At 40.7% G+C, this 21,113-nt stretch overlaps 1 protein-coding gene across 2 annotated transcripts in view; it reads right to left on the bottom strand.

Annotated features, from left to right (window-relative positions):
- The window catches only part of cnc (NFE2 like bZIP transcription factor cap-n-collar), an 820,654-nt gene that overhangs the window by 698,478 nt on the left and 101,063 nt on the right, over positions 1–21,113 (bottom strand). The window contains exons 2-4 of one of the 2 annotated variants that reach the window (XM_080270050.1): positions 12,303–13,172; positions 8,022–8,150; positions 3,986–4,067 (exon numbers count right to left, since the gene is read on the bottom strand). In XM_080270050.1, coding sequence (XP_080126176.1) covers positions 3,986–4,067; positions 8,022–8,150; positions 12,303–12,779 — 688 coding nt within the window. In that variant the 5' untranslated portion in view covers positions 12,780–13,172. The remainder of the gene's footprint in view (positions 1–3,985; positions 4,068–8,021; positions 8,151–12,302; positions 13,173–21,113) is intronic. The other variant, XM_080270051.1, reaches the window with a different exon arrangement.

Raw genomic sequence — 21,113 nt, forward strand, 5'->3', positions numbered from 1 at the left:
TGACTTAGGACCTACACACAGAATTGCTATGGGAGAGTTGTCTGCCTTTGCTTTGTGTTTCCACCTCTACCAAGTGAATTTTTTGGGCAAGAAGTAACAGGCAACTCCCCTCGTGTTGGCAGGAGGTAGTGAAACACTCAGCACGTCAGTGCTTGCCGAGAAGCGAGAGTGAGAGTACAGTATATGTTCCCATCGCTCCAAGCTTGCACCTCCCTCTTTTTTCATATGCATTACTGTTTGCCCTGTTATTTTCCTAGAGTCGAGTTGTTATGCCTGGAATGTACTGCTCAAGGGATGAGAGGGTCCATATCATTGAATGGAGGAAGGATAATGTCCCAATCAAAACTATTTGTGAACGTACTGGATGAGCAAAGTCTGCACAAGATGGAATTACTTCCCACGCCTTTGTGGCAAACAACACATGGCAACTCTCCCTTTTCTTTGACAGTACCATCACCGGCCCTTGATACCATCAACTTTGTTTTATATGCATTTACTCTCAAGCCCTTGTGCCCCATACCTTCTCTCCACTTCCTAAATTTTTCCTCCACCTCCCTTTCATTCTCTGCAATCAACACCTAATCATCGGCATACAAAATAATGCATATTAATAATAAAACATTTCATCCAATTTTTCACACAGCTTTATTTCTCCATACATTCACACATTATGTAAGGCTGTGGTCCATGCTTGTATGGGTCAGCATCCTCCCCCTCTCTCTGAAGGCTACTAAGCTGCGTGGTCTGCAGCATTAAGTCAAGTCCCTTAACCCTGATGTCCACTCACAGCAACTCACCCCATTTCTTCCTTGATCTGCACACAAAGTATGTCCCTTCCACATTCAGGTTTGTACAGGACCACATCCAGATACCCATAACCATTCTCACTACATGTTCAACTCAGTCTAACTATATGCATCACTTTACAAATACTCACTTTTGTCCCAGCATCCTCCTACACGTGCACTTGCTGTTCTATCCCTCAATGTGATCTTACACATCCACCTCACCATTCTCATTCCACTACATTCATTCCCGTGCACAACTGTCTCTTAGAATGAACTAATTTATTACTATACAGTATTACACTGTGCATTTAAAAAGGATAAAGTTTCTTTTCCAAACAGAGGCAAAGGCACTTCATTGTAAATACAGGCTACAGCACTCTGAACTCATTCCAAATGCCTCATATTCTAGATTCTGCACCATTATCCTCCAAGCTGACAAAGCACTGAAGACTATCAATCTTCTCCAGTCCGACTACACTACACTACTTCCTTTACAAATGGCACCCCATAATTACATAATAACTCTGCAATCTACCTTCCACACTGCTACATCTCTAATGTATTCACCCTCATGAAACACCAGAAAAGATGGTGTCAATACCAATACCCTCCCTGGATATGGCAAAACAACACTGTCCACTATCCACCTGTGAGCTTCCATTCATCCCACCAACCACAGCCTTCGTCATTTCCATGCCCCTGAAAACCCATGATAATACTGTACTTCAAATGCCATCATAAACACAAGATGACTCAACTTTAATCCACGAAGCACACTTACTCAACTTCTTAAACACTGTGCTACAGACTACCATGTTCATGGCATCTCAAAACTCAGGTATCCTTACAAGCACTGCATTTCTATACAGAATTGTAATTCACCATGGAGGCATACCATCCCTCAGATCCATCCTCCCACTTTCCAGCATAGCCACATAGGTCACTGTCTACCACAACAATCTCCCTATCGCTGTCCCAAAACAATTTGCAACAGTGTGTCCAGCTCTGCTTCTGCCTTACTAAGTCATGTTTACAGGGCTAATATACATGTATGCTTAGATAATTCCTAAATGTAACTTTAAAATTTCTAAACATAAATTAAAAATAAGTACCTTTTAATAAGTCAACAATTGTCGTTCACCATTTTGACATATAACATTTTTTTCATCCTTTGCTAATACAATACAGTACAGTGGCTCTCCTCCTCTTACTTATGATGAAGTTCCTGAAGAACACAAGCCTGCTAATGTACTAACAGTTTTCTTCCAATTCTTCTATACACTGTACTGCTTTCCAAGTTACCATTTCGACAGAAGGATACACACAAACTTCCAACCATAAAGTTCATAAGTTAATCAAATTATTACAATTCTGAAGCAGCAGAGCCACATCAAATTACTGTTCATAATTTTAAAACATCTTGGCCCCATGGCCATGTATGCCCTCACTGAAATTTTTAACATCTGAATGTACTGTACAGAGACATCCCAGACATTTAAAAGAAGCAATCATCATTCTATTTCCAAATAAACCACCGAATAATCCATCGTCTTATCATCCCTCATTATAGAACAAGATCTCTGCTCTGCTATGCTATCACCCAAAATTATGAGAGGATATCCTTAAAAATATCATTCCTTACACTCCTTCAGCCTAATCTCAACAACCTTCCATTCGTAACAGTCCTATCCTATGCTAATGGCTTAGCTGTAGCTTCAAAACACTGCAAAACTTACTACCGTATTTTATAAACCATCTCATTACTTATGCTCACAAGAACAGTAGCTTACACTAAAAAGAATTATTATTTTACCAACATCATTCACCATTCTCTTCACTCCTGATAAAAATGAATCTCAAAACACACACTCCATTCACATTTTTTATAACCAATCCCTACCCTAACAAAGGCATTCCAAATTCTTGGACTTACAATGGTTACACATATACACCTAAGACATTTCCTCATCACACACCGATGAGTATACAGGCCTGCAGTAAACTCGATGGTTACAAAACTAACAAACAAGGAACCGACTATAATAATCCTGACAACATTAAATTATGTGTTAAGCTGGGTTCCCCATATCAATCACAATCCGAGTAAACTCCATAAAAATAAGTCTTAATAACATAGGTGGATCTAGACAGCTATTCTGGGAGGGCCAAGCAAGACAGGGGCACCGTGAACAGCTATTCTTGGGGGGACCAAGCAAGAAAAGGGTGCCCACTAGTAGCCAGCTTATTTAAATTTTCATTACTTATTAAGTATACAGTATATCTAATTCTTAAGAGTAACTTTTGGAAGGTTAGGCTAGACATAGAGTGAACGTTTTCTATAGGAAAACATTCATTAACATCCCCATTTCCACACACACACAAACACATGTATTAAAAGATACTTTTTGTCTGCAGCATCGACATGTTTGGGTGAGAGCGAGGTGCCCGACACTTCTTGCCTATGGCTCTAGGAATTGAAAGGAACAAGAGGCACAGCAAACAACTGAAAGGAATTACAGAGGGGTGCCAACGTACCTTCTGGGGGGGGGCCATGGCCCCAATGACCCCTAAATCCACCAGTGCTTAATAACAGGAACAGGATGTGCAATAACCACTAGTACAGATCATCTTCAACAGTAAACAAAAGTGCTCCAAAGAAAAAAGAAAAAAACTTGCTCCATATAACACTACACTACAAAATGAAACCTACCGGGTACCACAGTAATCCAAACCTCACATCAAACATTATCCTCCAAGGATTCTCACCAAACATTCATCCCAAGGAAATTACCGTGACCTTTCCTGATACACCTGTATACAAGTTCACTAAACCAAATTATCATGTAGCCATCACCATTCTATACTTCAATAAAAATATGACATCAACAATCCACACTGTCCTTACTATAATACAGCTCATCGCACAATAACTCTCTCTCAACTCACTCTCACACCACAGACAAACCTTCAACATAACCTCAACAAATGACTGTTTTGAATGCACGCATGAATTGCCCAGATACCTACAGTCCATCTGGCTGGCATCCAGATGAGCCTGGGGCCACAAAAACAACAGTATGACAAAGCACTGGTATGAAACTGACAGAGAAACCAACGTATCACAAGTCCTGATGCCACTGAGATCTCTGAAATGGATAAAAATTAATTAATTAACTTAAAAACAGAAGACCACTAACCTGTCTCAGAGTCAATGGTGAAGTTGAGGTTCATCCAAATGCTGTCATCATTCTTTTCATCAACATCTGTGTCACCCTTCGGCTGAAAAAAATGTAAAAGTGAGTTTCTTAACAACATGAAAATGAAGCAACAAATCAAACTATTTATCAGTACAGCAAAGAGTAATGCAAGGTTGTGGGACAAGATCAAATGACAGTCATAACACAAGTAAACCTCATGATCTCATCTCATCTATCCTCAGAGGGGATACCAGTAATATACAGACATTTCCACACACAGGCTGCCAGTGCAACGATGGCTTTCCTTCATCATCCATATGGAGCCATCACATAAGATAAAAGCACACAGCACAAGAACTGTGGTATGAAACTGAATATAGTTACAGGGACTATTAGATGGGCAATTTTCAACCCCTCTACATACTACTAAACTATATTTCCAATGTTCCCAATTGATCTAACCTTAAAAAAAATTATAAATTGTCTCTGAAATGGTTTCCACATCTCTCCAGGCCCTTTAGAGCTAAGCAGGCACAAACTGCTGTGCAGAATCTTAGTCACTATAAAAAAAAAACTATTGAATTCAAGGAAACTTTGAGTGATATGAAGATGAAAGCTACTGCTGCCATTGTTGTTGTTGTTGTTAATGATGATGATAATGATAATGATGATGATGTGGCCCTAGGTTAATCTGAACATGAGCCCAGTGGATCACTGCCTGGTGTTGTTCTCCTCCTACAAACACCATACTCCTTTCTGACAACAAAGAGGAGGTGAATGATATTTGTAATACCAGACAGCTGAGCCATCCAGTTATATTGGTGCCACCAAACGAAGGCATCCCCTCCAGTGGAGATGATGAATGGAAACATACAGCATTTGTAAGGTCAAATAAGATACAGTAGTATCTACTTGCTTAAGGTGTACATATGTGATATAAGCTTAAGCCTGAGATGCAAATATAATTCTACCAATAGCACAGGTATTTTTTGCTGAAAATGTCTGTAGAAGATAAAATAGTTTGGAGAATCACCAACAGAGAATGACAAAACTCACGACAAGGATTTAAGTTCATCTGTGATGAGTGATCTCAAAGATGTGGTATATACACGTCTAATGAAAGATGTACTTTCATGGGAATACCTTAAATGCATGGATGTGCATACATACTGTATACTATCTATAGTATAATTAAGTGCTCGTAGAGAAATAGATGTCCGGGTGTGTTATTGACAATCTGAGAAGGGACACTCAAAAGAACTGTCTGACCATGTGACTAGTGAAGTATGCAAAGTGAACTTGGGGGAGCTTGGATGTAAAAAGGCAAGAGGGTGGTTGTGTGTGAATAAATAATGTACAAAAACAGACAAAAAGAGTAGTAGCAGATACAAACACACACACAAAAGGTAAAGAACTCAGTGACGATAAATTGGGAGCTAATGGATTACATATATCCGCAGACTTCATACAAACACTACATGGTTAAGAACACTAAAGGTATACACAGTATTGCAAGGGTGTCAGCTAACATAATGGGAATGGCACTGAAGGATTTCCAGCTACAATGGGGAGTAGAGGTCAAAAGGAAGAAATGGTAGGTGTTTGCAGGAAAGTCTGGTCGAGGGAAATGGAACACATAGGCAGTAAGAGGTATAAACATCAGGAAAGTAAGAGTTTAAAAAAAAAGGGGGGGGGGGTAATTAGGAGCATAGGAAAAAAAAAATACTGCAAGCTTCTCTGGTAACAGGAAGTCAATTTCAAAAGATGTAAGAGTCCATATAAATATAGTAAGAGGTGGGAAAACAGAGATAATAATGGAAGAATGCTAACAAATAAAAGAGAAAAAAAGGAAGGAAACTGGAATGCACAGTCATCTCATTATACGACTTCAAAAATCACTACGACAATTCAAAAGTCATACCCTTTTTCGGAATTAAGATAAAAAACTGGTTGTGATTTCATCAGAACAATAACTGCAATGCCCACCTCCGCAAATCTTGTGCATATACGGTGATGCACACAAGGCGACAGTCAGCTGCCTGAGCTAACATCATTGCCCAGTGTTTACATTTGCTGTGATCGTCTGCCTTTCGTTCCTTTTTGTGCATGAAAGGCCACTGAAACACCACTGCTACTGCCAAATAACAGTGTGAGAGCACAGCAAATGATGAAGTGTGCAATGTTAAGTGAAGTGATAACTTTTTGTTTGTATAATACTGGAACTTGTGACTTGGAAATTTTGTCTGGCAAGCATGCTACCCCTAACAGAAAGTGTGGTGCTACTGAGGGGCACCAAGAGCAAGTCTTAAAGGGTTCGGTTTTTTAGATTTCAGGTTTCACAGTCGAGGGCACCCTCCCTTACCCCACTGAACCCACGTTACATAAACTTCACTATACGATAACTTGTTATGCAATAAGTTTTTACTTGACGCAACCATATTGCACAGTGAGGCCTGCCTGTAAAGGCGTTGTAATGAGAAAGGGTAGACTGAGATGGTTTGGGCATGTTGAGAGCATGGAGATGACTACTGGGTGCAGAAGGTGAGAAGAATGAATGTTAGGAGCAGGGATGCAAAAGGCAGACCAAAAAAGCCCTGAGACAGGGTCACAGAATGTGACCTCAGGGATAACGGACTGAATAGGGATGCTGCCAGAGATTAAGCATGATGGAAAGCCACCATTTAATGACCAAGGCTGACACATCAAGCATGCTGGAGCCTTTATACATGATATGATATGATACAACAGCTGCTTTGTGTTCATCTGATGGAACTGAACAACTCCCAAAACTAAAATACTATGCTAAACTGTGGCTGCTTTGATGAGCCTTCAATATGAGGTAGAAATGAGTTACTAGTCAAATTTATCCACCAATTGGAAGACACTTAGCTTTAAACTAAGCTGGAAGGGTTTGAGAGTAAATGCAAGTCACAAAAGTGATGATATCTAGGGTTTGTGGATGTCCTATCAAAGAAAGAGTGTGGCCATGTGCAGTCTGACACAAGGATGTGGGTAGTAACCCATGTTGTTCAGTGTGTGATAAGTGGGTGCAAATGAGATCTAGCTGTATTAGAGGTTTGGTTCTGTATGCTCTCCTTTACATACTGCAGCAAAGAGGTGGGAAAGAATAAACCTTGTTGGAGGGTCTGTTGGATGTGTGGAGGAGTTTTGTTTGAGGAACATGAAACGTGATGGAGGTAGGGCTGAAGTTACCTCAGTAGCAAGGGTACCGAGTGGTTGGAAGAAATTCAGGAAGTTATTCCCCCTCCTGGCAGTGAGAGGGTTCTCCCTCCATGCTAAAGGGTTTTTGTATGCAGCATGTGTTACTGTAGAAGTGTAATGCTGTATGATAGTGTGACTTGGGCAGTAAAGGGGGAGGATATTCATAGCCTCAAAAGTGTAGAGATGAGAGTGATTACTTCAATGTGCAGTGCACTACTGAATGACAGGCCTGGGGTGTTAGGACTGTAAATGATGAGTTCAAAGGAAGGATGGGACATGAATGTATTAGAGTCATGATGAGGAGTAGACCGAGATGGTCCTGGGCATGTGGAGAGGATGGAAGATTACAAATGGGCATGGAAGGTGAGAACTGAAAACATCAGGGATAGGGTTGCATGAGGCAGACCAAAAAAAAGACCTGGAACGAGGTCACAAAGTGTGACCTAGTACTGAATAGGGAGACTGCCAGATACCGAGCAGCAAAGAAAGCCACCAATACGTGACCAAGGCCTATGCATGCAGGCATGTAAGAGTTTTAATAAACAACATGATATGATTGTCCCAGTCAAGAGATGATTTATGATGATAGTACGAACTCTATGGCTCGTATGACTCACTAAACTGAATAAAACTGTCTGATACTTATCAGTGGAAAAACTATCAGAACAGTTTAGATCATAAATGGGTCAATGGTAACAGTAATAACTCACAGCTTCTATGACTCATTCTCAGCTTAATAAAACTGTGTGGCTTAGTTGGAATAAAATGAATGAGTTGTCCTGACCATGAGAGGGTTAATGTTATGACCAAATACCTTCTTGCTATGGTCCTTATCCTTGGTGGCATCAGGTGGGGTGGTGGCAGTACCCTCCTCCTCGAAAACCTCTCGCGGAACCCCGAGGTCCACATCTTGTTTCCATAGTGCCTCAATCAGCGCCAGGTCCTGTGGAGATGGTGCACATCAGCGATGGGTACATTATAGTACCAGTACAATAAATAGTACAATACCACAAGCCCTCAGAGTGATAATCAAATAGAGTTGATACCAGTATACACTGTATAAGAAAGTACCGTACATTAAGCCCTCATTAAAACAATGGTCGATATATAGCCTAACTATTGTACAATGCAATAAAACCTCATTCTCAATCAGTATGAGTGGCAGGAACAGCACATATGCATTATTCAGTAGTGCAGTTAGGTCCTCATTGTCAGAGTAATAGGTACATAATCAATATACTGTGAACTGAACAATACAATACTAATAAGTGAGAAATTTGTTATGTGAAAGTGTGTCAAACAAGGAATTCCTGTAAACTGCAACATCTTCACAGGTTTCTTACACTTTACAAATCTTGCTAAACAAAAAGTTTTTCTCCATTGTTTCCAACAAAACTTGTGGGGTAATTAGCCAGTTTTGGCATTTCATTAAACTTCCTGCTCATAAAAAATCTTCAGCACTATTAACTCCCATCCCAGTACTGTACAGGAGTTACTTAAAGGGAGCCATGGCATCATTTTGAGGATGATATTGTTCTCTATGCAAGTTGTGCAAAAATTTGGACAACCAGATAAATGAACCATCATGACAAAAAAATATTGTATGTAGCTCAAAAAGTAGGCAAATTAAAGCCCCATTTAGAGGTGTAACATGAGGAAGCCAAGCCCTGAACGGCATAAAACATTAAGCTTAAGAAAATAAACACCCTTACCTCACCCTAACCTGGAGTGGGAAAGAGAGGTCTGGATGATGATGATAACCTCTAAATGGTGCTTTAATTTGCAAACTCAACAAAGGAACAGGTTATATATGGAAACTTAGGGCAACTTAAAACAAGACACTAATATAAAACAGTAGAACACTAACATAATACCAGTGCTATTAGGAAATAATAATACAAGTAGACTTACCCAAGACAATATGAGCCAAAATCATGTTAATTATCAATAAAACTCACTGACAAATACCCGTAATATTTGGAAACAATAACATAAATAGACTTACCCAAGATAATATGAGCCAAAATCATGTTAATTATTAATAAAATTCATTGACAGTAACCTGCTAGCATAACTTAGCATACAAAATTACTGTATTTGTCACTGCAGTACAATAATACACTATTTTCAAATATGTTTTCCTTAGCAAACCACAGCATGACAAGGAACAATGGAGAGCTGAAATGGAATGCTGTCAAAAGAAACACAAACAATACAACATTATCTCTATAGACACTAAAAAAACAATTAATAGTGGTAGGAAACCAACACAAGTTATCAATAAATCTGCAACTAGCAATTTACTGGCACACATGAAACAGCAGCTGGACAGTACTGATAATACCTGTAAGCGTAAAACATAGCTACACATCTTATTCATTGAGCAAGAAAGGCCAACAGCTGGAAAATCATACAATAAAAGTGAATGTGTATTGTAATACTATATTTCCAAACGTTCTAGTTCAAGACAATGTAGCTTCATATGTAGCTACTGCGTGTATGGTGCAAAACTGGATAAGCAACTCTACTAAACACACCCAACCAATGTAGCCTATAAGGTCTGTTAACCTACACAGCCAAAAAACTCCACATTATGTACATACAGCAGTGATCCACCCAAACCACAGACATATGTAATGCAGGTTATAGGAGACAGAAGTCCTTTATCCAATTAGTTCGGTTATGTATTGTTTAGTTTACTCTTGCTACCTCAACATGATTAGCCTATATGCAGTTTAAGACTTTGTCAACCTGAGGGGTTAGATACAACCTTAATCCACTCTTCTATCTTTGAGCTGAATAATATCACTGAATACAACTGTCTGAAGATGGCAAGAATAAACTTTTGAACCTGAGAGGTTATTCTATTCTTTTTTTTCTTTTTTTTTTTTTATGTGACCAACTCTGGGCATAAGCTTTACAGCCTGCTTTCAAGGCCCAGTAGTCCTCCTACGTACTGCACGTCGCTACATGTCACCACTTCGGCACTAACACCCACCGTCCATACTGAATACATGCTAGGGCTGTCTCATACAGGACTGGTGTATTGGTATTAGCGGGGGTATTTTTACGACATGTCAGCGGGTCTTATGGTAGATCAGTAAAGTCTGATTTTATGAAATTCAAATCCTTAAACTGTTCCCTGCCCCAGCAGGATTTGAACCCAGGTCCGTTAGGGTATAACCTTAATTCACTCTTCTATCTTTGAGTTGAATAGTATCACTGAATACAGCTGTCTGGAGATAGCATCATCAGACTAAAGGGGGTTAATGTGTAAGGGTAAAGTGTTCTGCTGGTATGACAGTGCACTGAAAACTTTGCCTCTTCAATCCACTGATATGTTTTATTGATATATTCTCAATCCAGACAATTACATTCAGTTTTTTGGAAGACTTATGGTACATAAGGGCTAGGCCATACCATAAAGCCTATAACCTCTCGAACTCAAAGAGTACCGTATCTTCAAACCTGAATAGTGTAAAGATGGTGGTTGCAAAAATAAAATGCTGCAAAACGGTAGCTACAACACGTCATTAGAATAAAGGAATTAAAGACTGCATGCAGTACCCATCTAATAACTCTCTCTTCCTTTTCAATTTAGCTGTCCACTGCAATGATCTGCCAGTACTGTACTATATTACCAGTATCTTTTTTTTTTTTTTTTTTTTTTTAAATACCATATATGTACAGTTCTGTACAGTTGGTGGTAGGTGGTGGCAACCATCATCCACTCACTTGATGTATAGCAGCCTACTTCTTCCGTAGCCTTTATTAATCTTTTTCTGTGCCTGCCCTCCTCTCTTCCTATTTCTCCCATCTTTCCTGTCACTTCTTACTACTTTTCTTTCCTTTACAGGTGGCTTTACATTGAGTGACAAGCCAAATGGTTTCCTGTAAGCCAAGAAACCATTTACAAAGCTGGGAGGTAACCATATAACCAAACCATACGTGCTCCCTACGTCAACAAGTGGGTTGGTGGAGAGTTAGTGCCACTCCCTGTAAAACAAATAACTCAAAGTCAAATGGCCACCCTTTACAGGGTTATGGCATCTGGCACTAGATACAGTAGACAGACAGACTGTACGGTGAGTGACACTAATCTTCCCCAGGGTTGGTAAGTACCCCAAGGAAATTCTAAACTACTTGAGACATGACTTGTCAAAATAAAAATAATTATACAATATACTATATGCTTTGGCCCTTATAATCCTCACATCCGTAAGTTCCTGAAACCAGGTGTGTCACTAAATGCACATAACTGACCATATTAGGAACAATCGTCCTCATTCCATCATTCCCCTCACCTATAATCCTCAGTCTGTCAAACACAATATAACCAGGAATCTCAGAATAAACACACCGTATAGGTTTGCTGACTTGGGATCTTATTCTTTTTATCGAACTCTGACAAAGAAAAGTTTTGCTGACAACAAAACTTTTCTTCCTCCTTCTCATTAACCACTTGAATCCAATGACGTGATTTATATTTCTTGTTACCACCAGACATTTGTTTTTGGCTTAAAAGATGCTTCTGAACTCGAGTAAGATACAGCCCTCACTAACCCTTTTATTACAAGATATCCCTTAAGCTGAATAAAATCGTCTTAGTGGTAGCAAGATTATAAATAACAGCTGGCTGCTGGTTAGAAACAAAAAATAATAAATTAACTTTAATCTGTCAGAAAGCGGAACCAAAAAGGCTGCAAGGATGACAATAATCTAATTAAATGACACCATTTCAATTGGTTCATAGAAAGACTACCAATACTGTCCTGCTAACCGTTAAAAGTACTGTACACACAACATCCTTTACTGTACAGCCATCCAATGGTAATGATAAGGGAAGCAGTGCCAGGGAGTCTCCTATATCATTATTATAGCTTCAGGCTTTACATCGGTTTTCCATGGTGCATAGTTCAGGAAGGTTTGCCTTATAGCACTCCTTCACTTTCCTCTGTTTTGCATCAGCTTTCTAGTAACAGTTGGCCTATTAACAGATCTTAGGTCAGCACACACCACCACGTCCTATGTCTTCCTTCCATGTTTTTTTCCGAGGCTCAAGAGAATACAACTTTCAGTGGAGATACAAACTCACCTCAGGCGTAAGGTCATCAGATGACAAGTTGACATCAGGTGGGGGGTCCTCCAGCATGTTATGGACAGGGTTGGTGGCTGGGTCAGTAGAAGGCTGGTGTTGGTCAGGTGTGTCGGCTGTTGGTGGTGAGGGCAGGGAGGTGTGAGAGTTTAGGAGGTATGCCAGCACATCCCTTGTGTGGTCAGGTGATGTGTAACGACCCAGGGCATTCAGGTCATCCAGGACGGAGCGCTGGTAGTCCGCTAGTATTCTATCCAGACTCTTGGGGTGTAGGTCTATCCCAGAGAACATGGGCGAGGGCGGGCGTGCATGGCCCAGCGAAGACCCCAGGATGAGGTCATGGGGCAGGTCAGCTAAGGGGGCAGTGCCTGATGACCCCAACAAGCTGTCTGGGTCCCCACGCAAGAGACTCAATAGCAACATCAACTGCAACACTCGTTCGTCTCGTAGGAACTTCTTCCGTGCGTATAGCAACATGGTGGTTGCCTCGCTGAGTCAGTCAAGACTATATGTAAATTCCGCTACTTTATTTTTTATTTGTCTTTGTAAATTTCACACCTTTTTTTTTTTTTTCAGACAATGCTAACTTCAGTTTCCTTATGTTGCTTCTTTTCTCTTTCACCTTAATCAATCAAAATCTCTAAGCATGTCTCTTTTCCAACCTATTTCTTCAGTTTAATCAAACTTTACACTCTTCTGGTCAATTTTTATTAGCTTTAGTAATATTTCTTTGTTTACTTACTCTTCAAATAGAGTTTACAGTAATCAAAACATGCTAATCTCCCACATAATTTTTGCAGAACGGGTATTGCCAACTTCAGGATCAGTCCTATGCTCATCAGCTTCGTTGTTTCAATTTTCTTTTTTATGCTTCAATGAGAGGACAGTTGCTAATTTAACTCTGCTTCTTGAATTAATAACTTTCATGCAAAACTTCAAGTTCACATATCAGGATCAAATTAGTATCTAGTTACAATATACTGAATATTTTTTTATCACTAATCAACAAACATAAACTTCTTCAACATCATGGCTTCAACAATGTCCACTTTATAATGGCACTTTAGTTTTGATTCCAGTTTACATCAGTTTCACAGTCTCAAAATTCGGCATTAAGGATAATATTCACTCACGGCTGAAGGCTGTGCTATTTGTTTCAAGTCTAGGAATATTAGCTTAAAGTTCTTCAAAAGTTCTGGTTAGATTTATTCATTCTGTAAGAATTATATAAAAAAAAAACATTAACACTAACTACTATTGAATATTATATTCACATCTCTAAACTACCACTGTATATATCTTTCACATTTCTACATATAATTGGAAAAACCATAAACAAAAATGTATTCTCTCTCTCTGTACAAATTTTTTCACATTTCTACATTTAACAAAACCATAAACAAAAATGTACTCTCTCTCTCTCTCTCTCTCTCTCTCTCTCTCTCTCCAAATTTTTCACTTTTCTAGAATTAATAACAACACTGCAGCAGAAACGTTCTCTCTCTCTCTCTCTCTCTCTCTCTCTCTCTCTCATTTATGTATTTTTCACATTAATTTTAAACTGAATTAACAAGAATGTAAACTGAAATGTACTCGGTGCCTCTCTCTCTCTCACACTACCATTACATATTTATAACACTTATAGACTGAATTAAGAATACCGTAATCAAAAACGTACATCACTCTACCACCGTACATATTTTCAACATTTCAAGATTTAATTAATACCGCACAGAAATTTCTCTCTCTCTCTACCTATCTACCGTTATCTATCTTAAATGCAGACACGAAATTCCGTCTCGACACACAAGTAACTTCGATGGAGACAACCGCTGACAACCCTCGCTACTAAATTTACCAAACCCATCACGGCTAAAATGTAACTCTAAAAACTGCCAAGAGACACAAACAACCCACCGTTAACGACCGCTAGAGGGACAGACAGAAGCATCCAACACTGTCAAGAATAATCCTAAGGGAGATTGAGTTCGCCGCGAAATGTACAGGATGCTTTGGGGACGCGGCACATATTTTCCCGCCCTCCTCGGTACTTATTTTCCAGTCTCGGTACTTACTTTCTCGTCGCATTTATACTTAACATTGTATTATCTTTTTTTTTTTTTTCCTTTCTTTTTAGGATGATCAGGAAACATTAAAATTCTAAACTTCCTTTTTGTGCGTCCTGCGAACAATGTATAGCTATCCATTCATCTATCAATAGCCTGATGCCTTAGCCTAATCCTGGAAGGAGTACCCACAAAACAAATTGCTTCCATGTCATCCTGTCCTTTGCCATCAGGCTGCCCTTTCTCCAACTCACACCACCCTCACTCATCTCTCAAGCGTCCCTCCATCTCATCCTTGGTCTCCTTTCCCCCTCTCTGCACCATCTCATCCCGGTCTCTCCCCCCCCCCCATTTTCCCCTCCACCTCACATAAATCTTAGTTATAACAAGAAACAGATGCAATGTAGCTAGTTAGTCAACATCTGGATGCTTAAGGGACGCAGTGGATAGTTTCCCGCCAAGGTGTTGCTATTTTCCCGTCTGGGTACTTACTTTCCCGCAGATGCCTTGGGGACGCGGTAAATATTTTCCCGTGTCGATACTTGTTTCCTGTCAGGGCTCGTCGCTTGGGTACAAAAGGAGGGAAAAAAAATAATGAGGGTATAGATGGATAAGGATGGGTTTGCAGAGCATAACAAAGGGAAAAGACTGAGGATAGACGTAGGGATAGTTTACGAAGATGGACGATTGTATATAAGTTAGGATAAACGGTAAGATATTATGAGGAAAGACGTCAGAATATTAAGGATAGATGTGAAAAAATTCAAAGTTAGACGCGAGGATACCGATACCTTACAAGTGAGGGTAGACGAGGATATTAAATGTGGATTAACGTGAGGATAACAGGTGTGGATTAATGTGAGGATATTATACGCGAGCACTGACGCAAGGATATAACAACTGAGGATATTACGTGTGGATTAACATTACGATATTATTAGTGAGGACAGACGTGAGGATATTTAAAAGTGAGAATATTATGAGTGGTGATAAACGTGAGGATATTAAAAGTGAGGATAATATGAGTGGGGACAGATATGAGGATATTTAAAAGTAAGGATAATATGAGTGAGGACAGACGTGAGGATATTAAAAGTGAGGATATTATGAGTGAGGACAGACATGAGGATATTAAAAGTGAGGATATATATATTAAGAATGAAGACACGTGAGGATATTAGAAGTGAGAATATTATGAGGATAGACGTAAGGATATTGACCACCCTTTCAGTCCGATGACGTATGGTATTCACTTCTCTTGCTCCTTCCAGACGATTTTATTCAGCTTAGGAGAGAGAGAGAGAGAGAGGCTTAACCAGAAAATGTGAAGACAAAGCGCAGCTGATAACATAAAGCATTACGTCACAATAACGGGACATACATCTTATCACTGGGGGAGAGGAAAGGAAAAGAGAGAAGAAGAGAGGAGAGGAGAGGAGAGGGGAGGAGGGAAGAGGGGAGGAGGGGGTGGGGGGTGAAGTAGGCAGAAAGGGGGAGAAAGGAGAAGCAAAAGATCGTGAGAGGAAGCAACGACTGACAAAATAGTGTGTGTGTGTGTGTGTGTGTGTGTGTGTGTGTGTGTGTGTGTGTGTGTGTGTGTGTGTGTGTGTGTGTGTGTGTGTGTGTGTGTGTGTGTGTGTGTGTGTGTGTGTGAGAGAGAGAGAGAGAGAGAGAGAGAGAACCTGCAAATACCAAGAGAGAAACAGATCAGACGTGACATAAAAAAAAAAATATGTATCACTGAAGGAGAGAAGGGAAGGAGGGAGGGACAGAAAGGAGGGAAGGGGAGAGACGGACGGAGGGGGAAGGGAGAACAGGAGGGGGGAAGGGAGAACAGGAGGGAGGAAAGGCGGGGAGGGGTAAGGATAAGGAAAACAGTAAGGGAGAAAAGCGTGAAAAGGGAGAGGTTAAAGAGGAAGAGACGATGAAAACGAGGGAGGAGAGGAAAGGAGGAAGAGAGGAAGGAAGGGAGAGAAAAACAAGGTAAAATGGAGGGAGAAAAAAAACGGAGGGAGGGAGATAAAGGAAGGGAAGGGAGGGAAGGGAGAAAGAGAGAAAAGGGACAATGCTGATAAGAAAGAGATAAAAATTAAAGAGAGGGTGTAAAGATAGTGAGGTAGGAGGAAAGTGACAAGAAAGGGAGGAGACAAAGGTGGAGGAAAGGGAGGGGATGGAGAGACGAGGAAAGGGAGGGAATGGAGAGAAATGGGAGGGAAAGAGGAAAAAAAAAAATTGATATGAACCGCGAATGCTCTAAGGAAAAAGTGAGTTCTCATTATGCAATAAGAAAGAGAGAGAGAGAGAGAGAGAGAGAGACCCCAAACATCTCCAACACTGAGGAACTAAAAATAAGTTTGACATGAGAGGAATATAAGGAAGATATGGACACTTAGGGAACCAACGTCACCAGGAAATACTTAGAGAGAGAGAGAGAGAGAGAGAGAGAGAGAGAGAGAGAGAGAGAGAGAGAGAGAGAGAGAGAGAGAGAGAGAGAGAGAGAGGGGGGGAGAGAGAGAGAGAGAAACTGCTACCACTATCGCCCGGCACTAAGCTTATCACCAATGTCAGAGTTTATCACACCCTCTCTCTCTCTCTCTCTCTCTCTCTCTCTCTCTCAGCTGTCACACACACACACACACACACACACACATCAGGAAATCCCCACAACACACCATTCTATATGCACATCACATCACACTCTCCAACACCACACCTCACACCACAAAACCACCACACCACCACCACCACCACCACCACCAATATTTCACCATGTTTAAATACCGGTACCATTTTTTTTTTTAAGCAACATGTTTCATTTATCAACAGAATGACGTTTTTACTCATTTATTTTGGTACTGTCAAAGGATAATGTTCAGTAGCTCTGGTGGTGCAGGCTTTTGAAACATCCCAGTCTCTTTAGTACCAAGACGTTATATTTATCTTAATCCACTTCAGAAGGTACTTAAGGCAGGGAAAGGATTAACACTTATAATCTTTGTATAATTCTGTAACGTTTCTTCTCTTCCTGATACGCACACTGTACTAGTTTGACTCCAAATAGGGCCAGAGTTTTGTAAATTTGCAGTTTATTTCACGCAGCTCAGAGGCAAAGACACTACTACGGTTCTACATTCTTTCCATCGCACTTCTTCGTGACTCGCCTATGAGATCTCTGACTGTGAAGGGATCTGCATTTATAGTATATCTTTGGTTGAGTTTCATTTCCCTGCTCTTAAAAACTCGTAAAAAAAAAAAAAAAAAAACGCTGCCTTTTCTGGCCACATCAACACCACTGGCACTGCATGACTCCTGACATCACCGCAGTAGACTTCGCAACACTACTACGACATTGCCACAGCTACGTTATAATACCTCACACTACACCACATCACCTCACAACGCATCAACACTACGCACTACATCACTACAGCAGACTGCAGTACACAATTCAATGACACCACCACCACACTACAACACCACATCAACACTATAACAGTATCACAACACAACACCAGTTTCAAAGTACACCACACCATTACACAATTCTACCACTTATCACACCACACCATAGTTCTCCTTCACACCACACACCACCACCACGCCACACCACCAGCACCATCTTTCCTACTTCGCGTCCACAACACCACTACATTGCCAACAGGTCGACCCACAGCACAAAGTTGCACCCCACGCCGCAACCACCACCACCACACATAAAACTGCACACCACCACCACTACCACAACACATAACAACACACCACCACCACACATAACAACACACCACCACCACCACCACCACACACACACACACACACACACACACACACACACACACACACACACACGCTTCTATGACATCCACTATACAGCTCGCTCCAAGAATTATCGGGCAATTTTTCGTCTTCTTATTCTGAAACAGTGGACGAAGCGAATGAAAAAAAAAATCCAATGTTTAATGAATATGTATACTTGAAAACTCTCTCTCTCTCTCTCTCTCTCTCTCTCTCTCCCTCTCTCTCTCTGTTTCCTGTTTGCAGCGTGTTGAGTCATAGAGCCAATCAGATCCAATCTCCCCTGAACTGCCTTTACACTCTCCCCCAATCACACCCAATCCACCCCAATCACACCCAATCCACCCAAATCAATATCCTACCCTACTATTTAAATACTTAATCCATTTAATTATAATACTGGGATTATAAAAAAAAAAGTCAGAAGCACTACACACACACACACACACACACACACACACACACACACACACACACACACACACACACACACATGGTATCGGTGCACCAGATAACGCGACTGTACTGAATATCCAGGCAAAAGATAGGAGTCTGTATTCCCGTCGTTGAGGAAGCCCCCTAACGTCTTTTCCTGAGCGATTTATTTGGCTTATTACCCCTTACTCTCCTCTCGTGTTGCGTAAACCCTTCCAGTATCGCCACACCCTCCACAAATAACGCACAGAAGAATATTAACCAGCCATATGTAAAAATAAATCGCTATGGACGACGTGTTAGGGAGCTTCTTTAACCAACGAGAAGGTCCAACAACTGACAAAAGGAACAGCGATAAGACAGGAGTGAGGCGTGGTCAGCACATTGTCCCCTCAACAGATAACGAGATACCGGTACTGTTAACGATGACGAGCAAGTAGTCGCGTTCTTGATGCTAGACGATTTTACTCAGCTGACGGAGGATTTTTTACTGAGATGGGATTAATGAGACACGTAACAACCCCGGACGCCTTCACGTGGTGGCACCGATACATTATAGCGGCTCACCTGTCTGGCTGTACAAACGTCCCTTAACTACTTCCGTATCCCCCAAAAGGAGGATGGTGGAGAGCGGGAGATGAATAACTTAAAGCCTCCAGTTCATCGAGTTCGTCTCATATGAACCTAGAGCTCCAACAACAGCAGCAACAACTACTACAACTACTACTACCGGTACTTACACATACCCCCATCTCAGAGTCTCACCCGAACCAAATCATTTACAGGTAACAGAAATGTAATGTACTAAAAAGAAGTCACATTAAAAGGGGGTTGAAATATTGCTGATAATATTATGGCAGAAGGTTAGAACGACCAATAAATAAGTAAAATAAATAAATGGATAAATAAATACATAAACAGAATATCAGTAACGATGAAAAATGTGTTTAGCCAAAGAACTTTATTTTGACATGTACCGTGATAAAAATGACTGTCAGAAAGAAGACGCTTTTTATATAATAGTTTTCCTTCCACCAGACGATTTTATTTATCTCAGGAAAAACGTATAGTAGTGGAAGATTTTATGATGACACGCACACAGGTAACCTTCATAATTTTCTTAAGTAACCGGTAATGAAAAACTTAAAGAGATAGTAAGAAGTGGGTTAACAGACGTCATCATTCATGGTGTTGATGTTGATGTTGATATTGTTGTTGATGTTGAAGTTGATGTTGCTGTTGATGATGATGATGATCGCTGATGCTACTGTTGTTGATGGTGATGGTGATGCTGCTGTTGATCATGATGATAATGATGTCGCTGATGTTATTGTTGTTGATGGTGATGTTGATGATGATGATGATGATGATGATGATGATGTCGCTGATGTTATTGTTGTTGATGGTGATGCTGATGTTGATGTTGATGATGATGATGATGATGTCGCTGATGCTACTGTTGTTGATGGTGATGTTGATGATGATGATGATGATGTCGCTGATGTTATTGTTGTTGATGCTGATGTTGATGTTATTGCTGTTTATGCTGATGCTGATGTTGTTGATGATGATGTCGCTGATGCTATTGTTGTTGATGTTGATGATGATGATGATGTCGCTGAAGTTATTGTTGTCGATGTTGATGATGTTGCTGTTGCTGTTGTTGATGATGATGCTGATGTTAATGATGATGATGTTTATGTTGTTGTTGATGACGTTGTTGATGTTGTTGTTGTGGCACCAGGGTTAGCTATACGTGCACCCGGTGAACTGCAGGCTGAAGTTCCCCCCCTCCCTCCTGCAGTCCACTATCCTCCTTCCCTGCGATACGGGGGGGGGGAGTCTGTATAACCCAACAATTATATCAGTGCTACCACGTGAAGGCGACCCCCTCCATCACCATACCATCGTTTTAAAGGGACGCGTCTGCCGAGGATGAGGAGGTATGGAGTGGCGAGGTATATGAGAGAGGGGTGTGTGTGACCTGGGGGGAGGGCAGTGAAATGGCGGGGGAGAGGGGTGACATGGAGGCGATTTGTTTGTGGCCACCCTTTACGGGATTAAGGCGTCAGGCAATAGATAGATAGATACTTGCGACTGCTTTTAATCCCTCCTTCACTACAGGTCTTCCCACAGCTGAATAAAATCGTCTGTATTTACCTGTGGACACAGGTGTAAACAGAAATCGCGTACTATTCCCTCTCGTAGGGTCAGGAGGCTCCCTAGCACGTCTTCCTTAGCGATTTATTTTCCAAACTACCCATTACTATACTCATTTTTGCTTATTTTTATTTTTTTTTTATATTGACACTGACTACATGAACAACACACAAGAATATAGTAACGAAGCACAATACATCGGTAAGGAAGAGGTGTTAAGTAAGCTTCCTATAACCACACGAGAATACCACCCCATGTCTTTCTCCGTGAATAAATCGATAAGGAAGAGGTGTTACTGAGCTTCCTAACCACGTGAGAACACCGCAGCAAGTCTTTCTCCGTGAATAAATTGGTAAGG

Source organism: Coenobita brevimanus, chromosome 39 (assembly GCF_032717465.1).
Source record: "Coenobita brevimanus isolate Jiangsu-jjx chromosome 39, ASM3271746v2, whole genome shotgun sequence".
Taxonomy (NCBI): domain Eukaryota; kingdom Metazoa; phylum Arthropoda; class Malacostraca; order Decapoda; family Coenobitidae; genus Coenobita; species Coenobita brevimanus.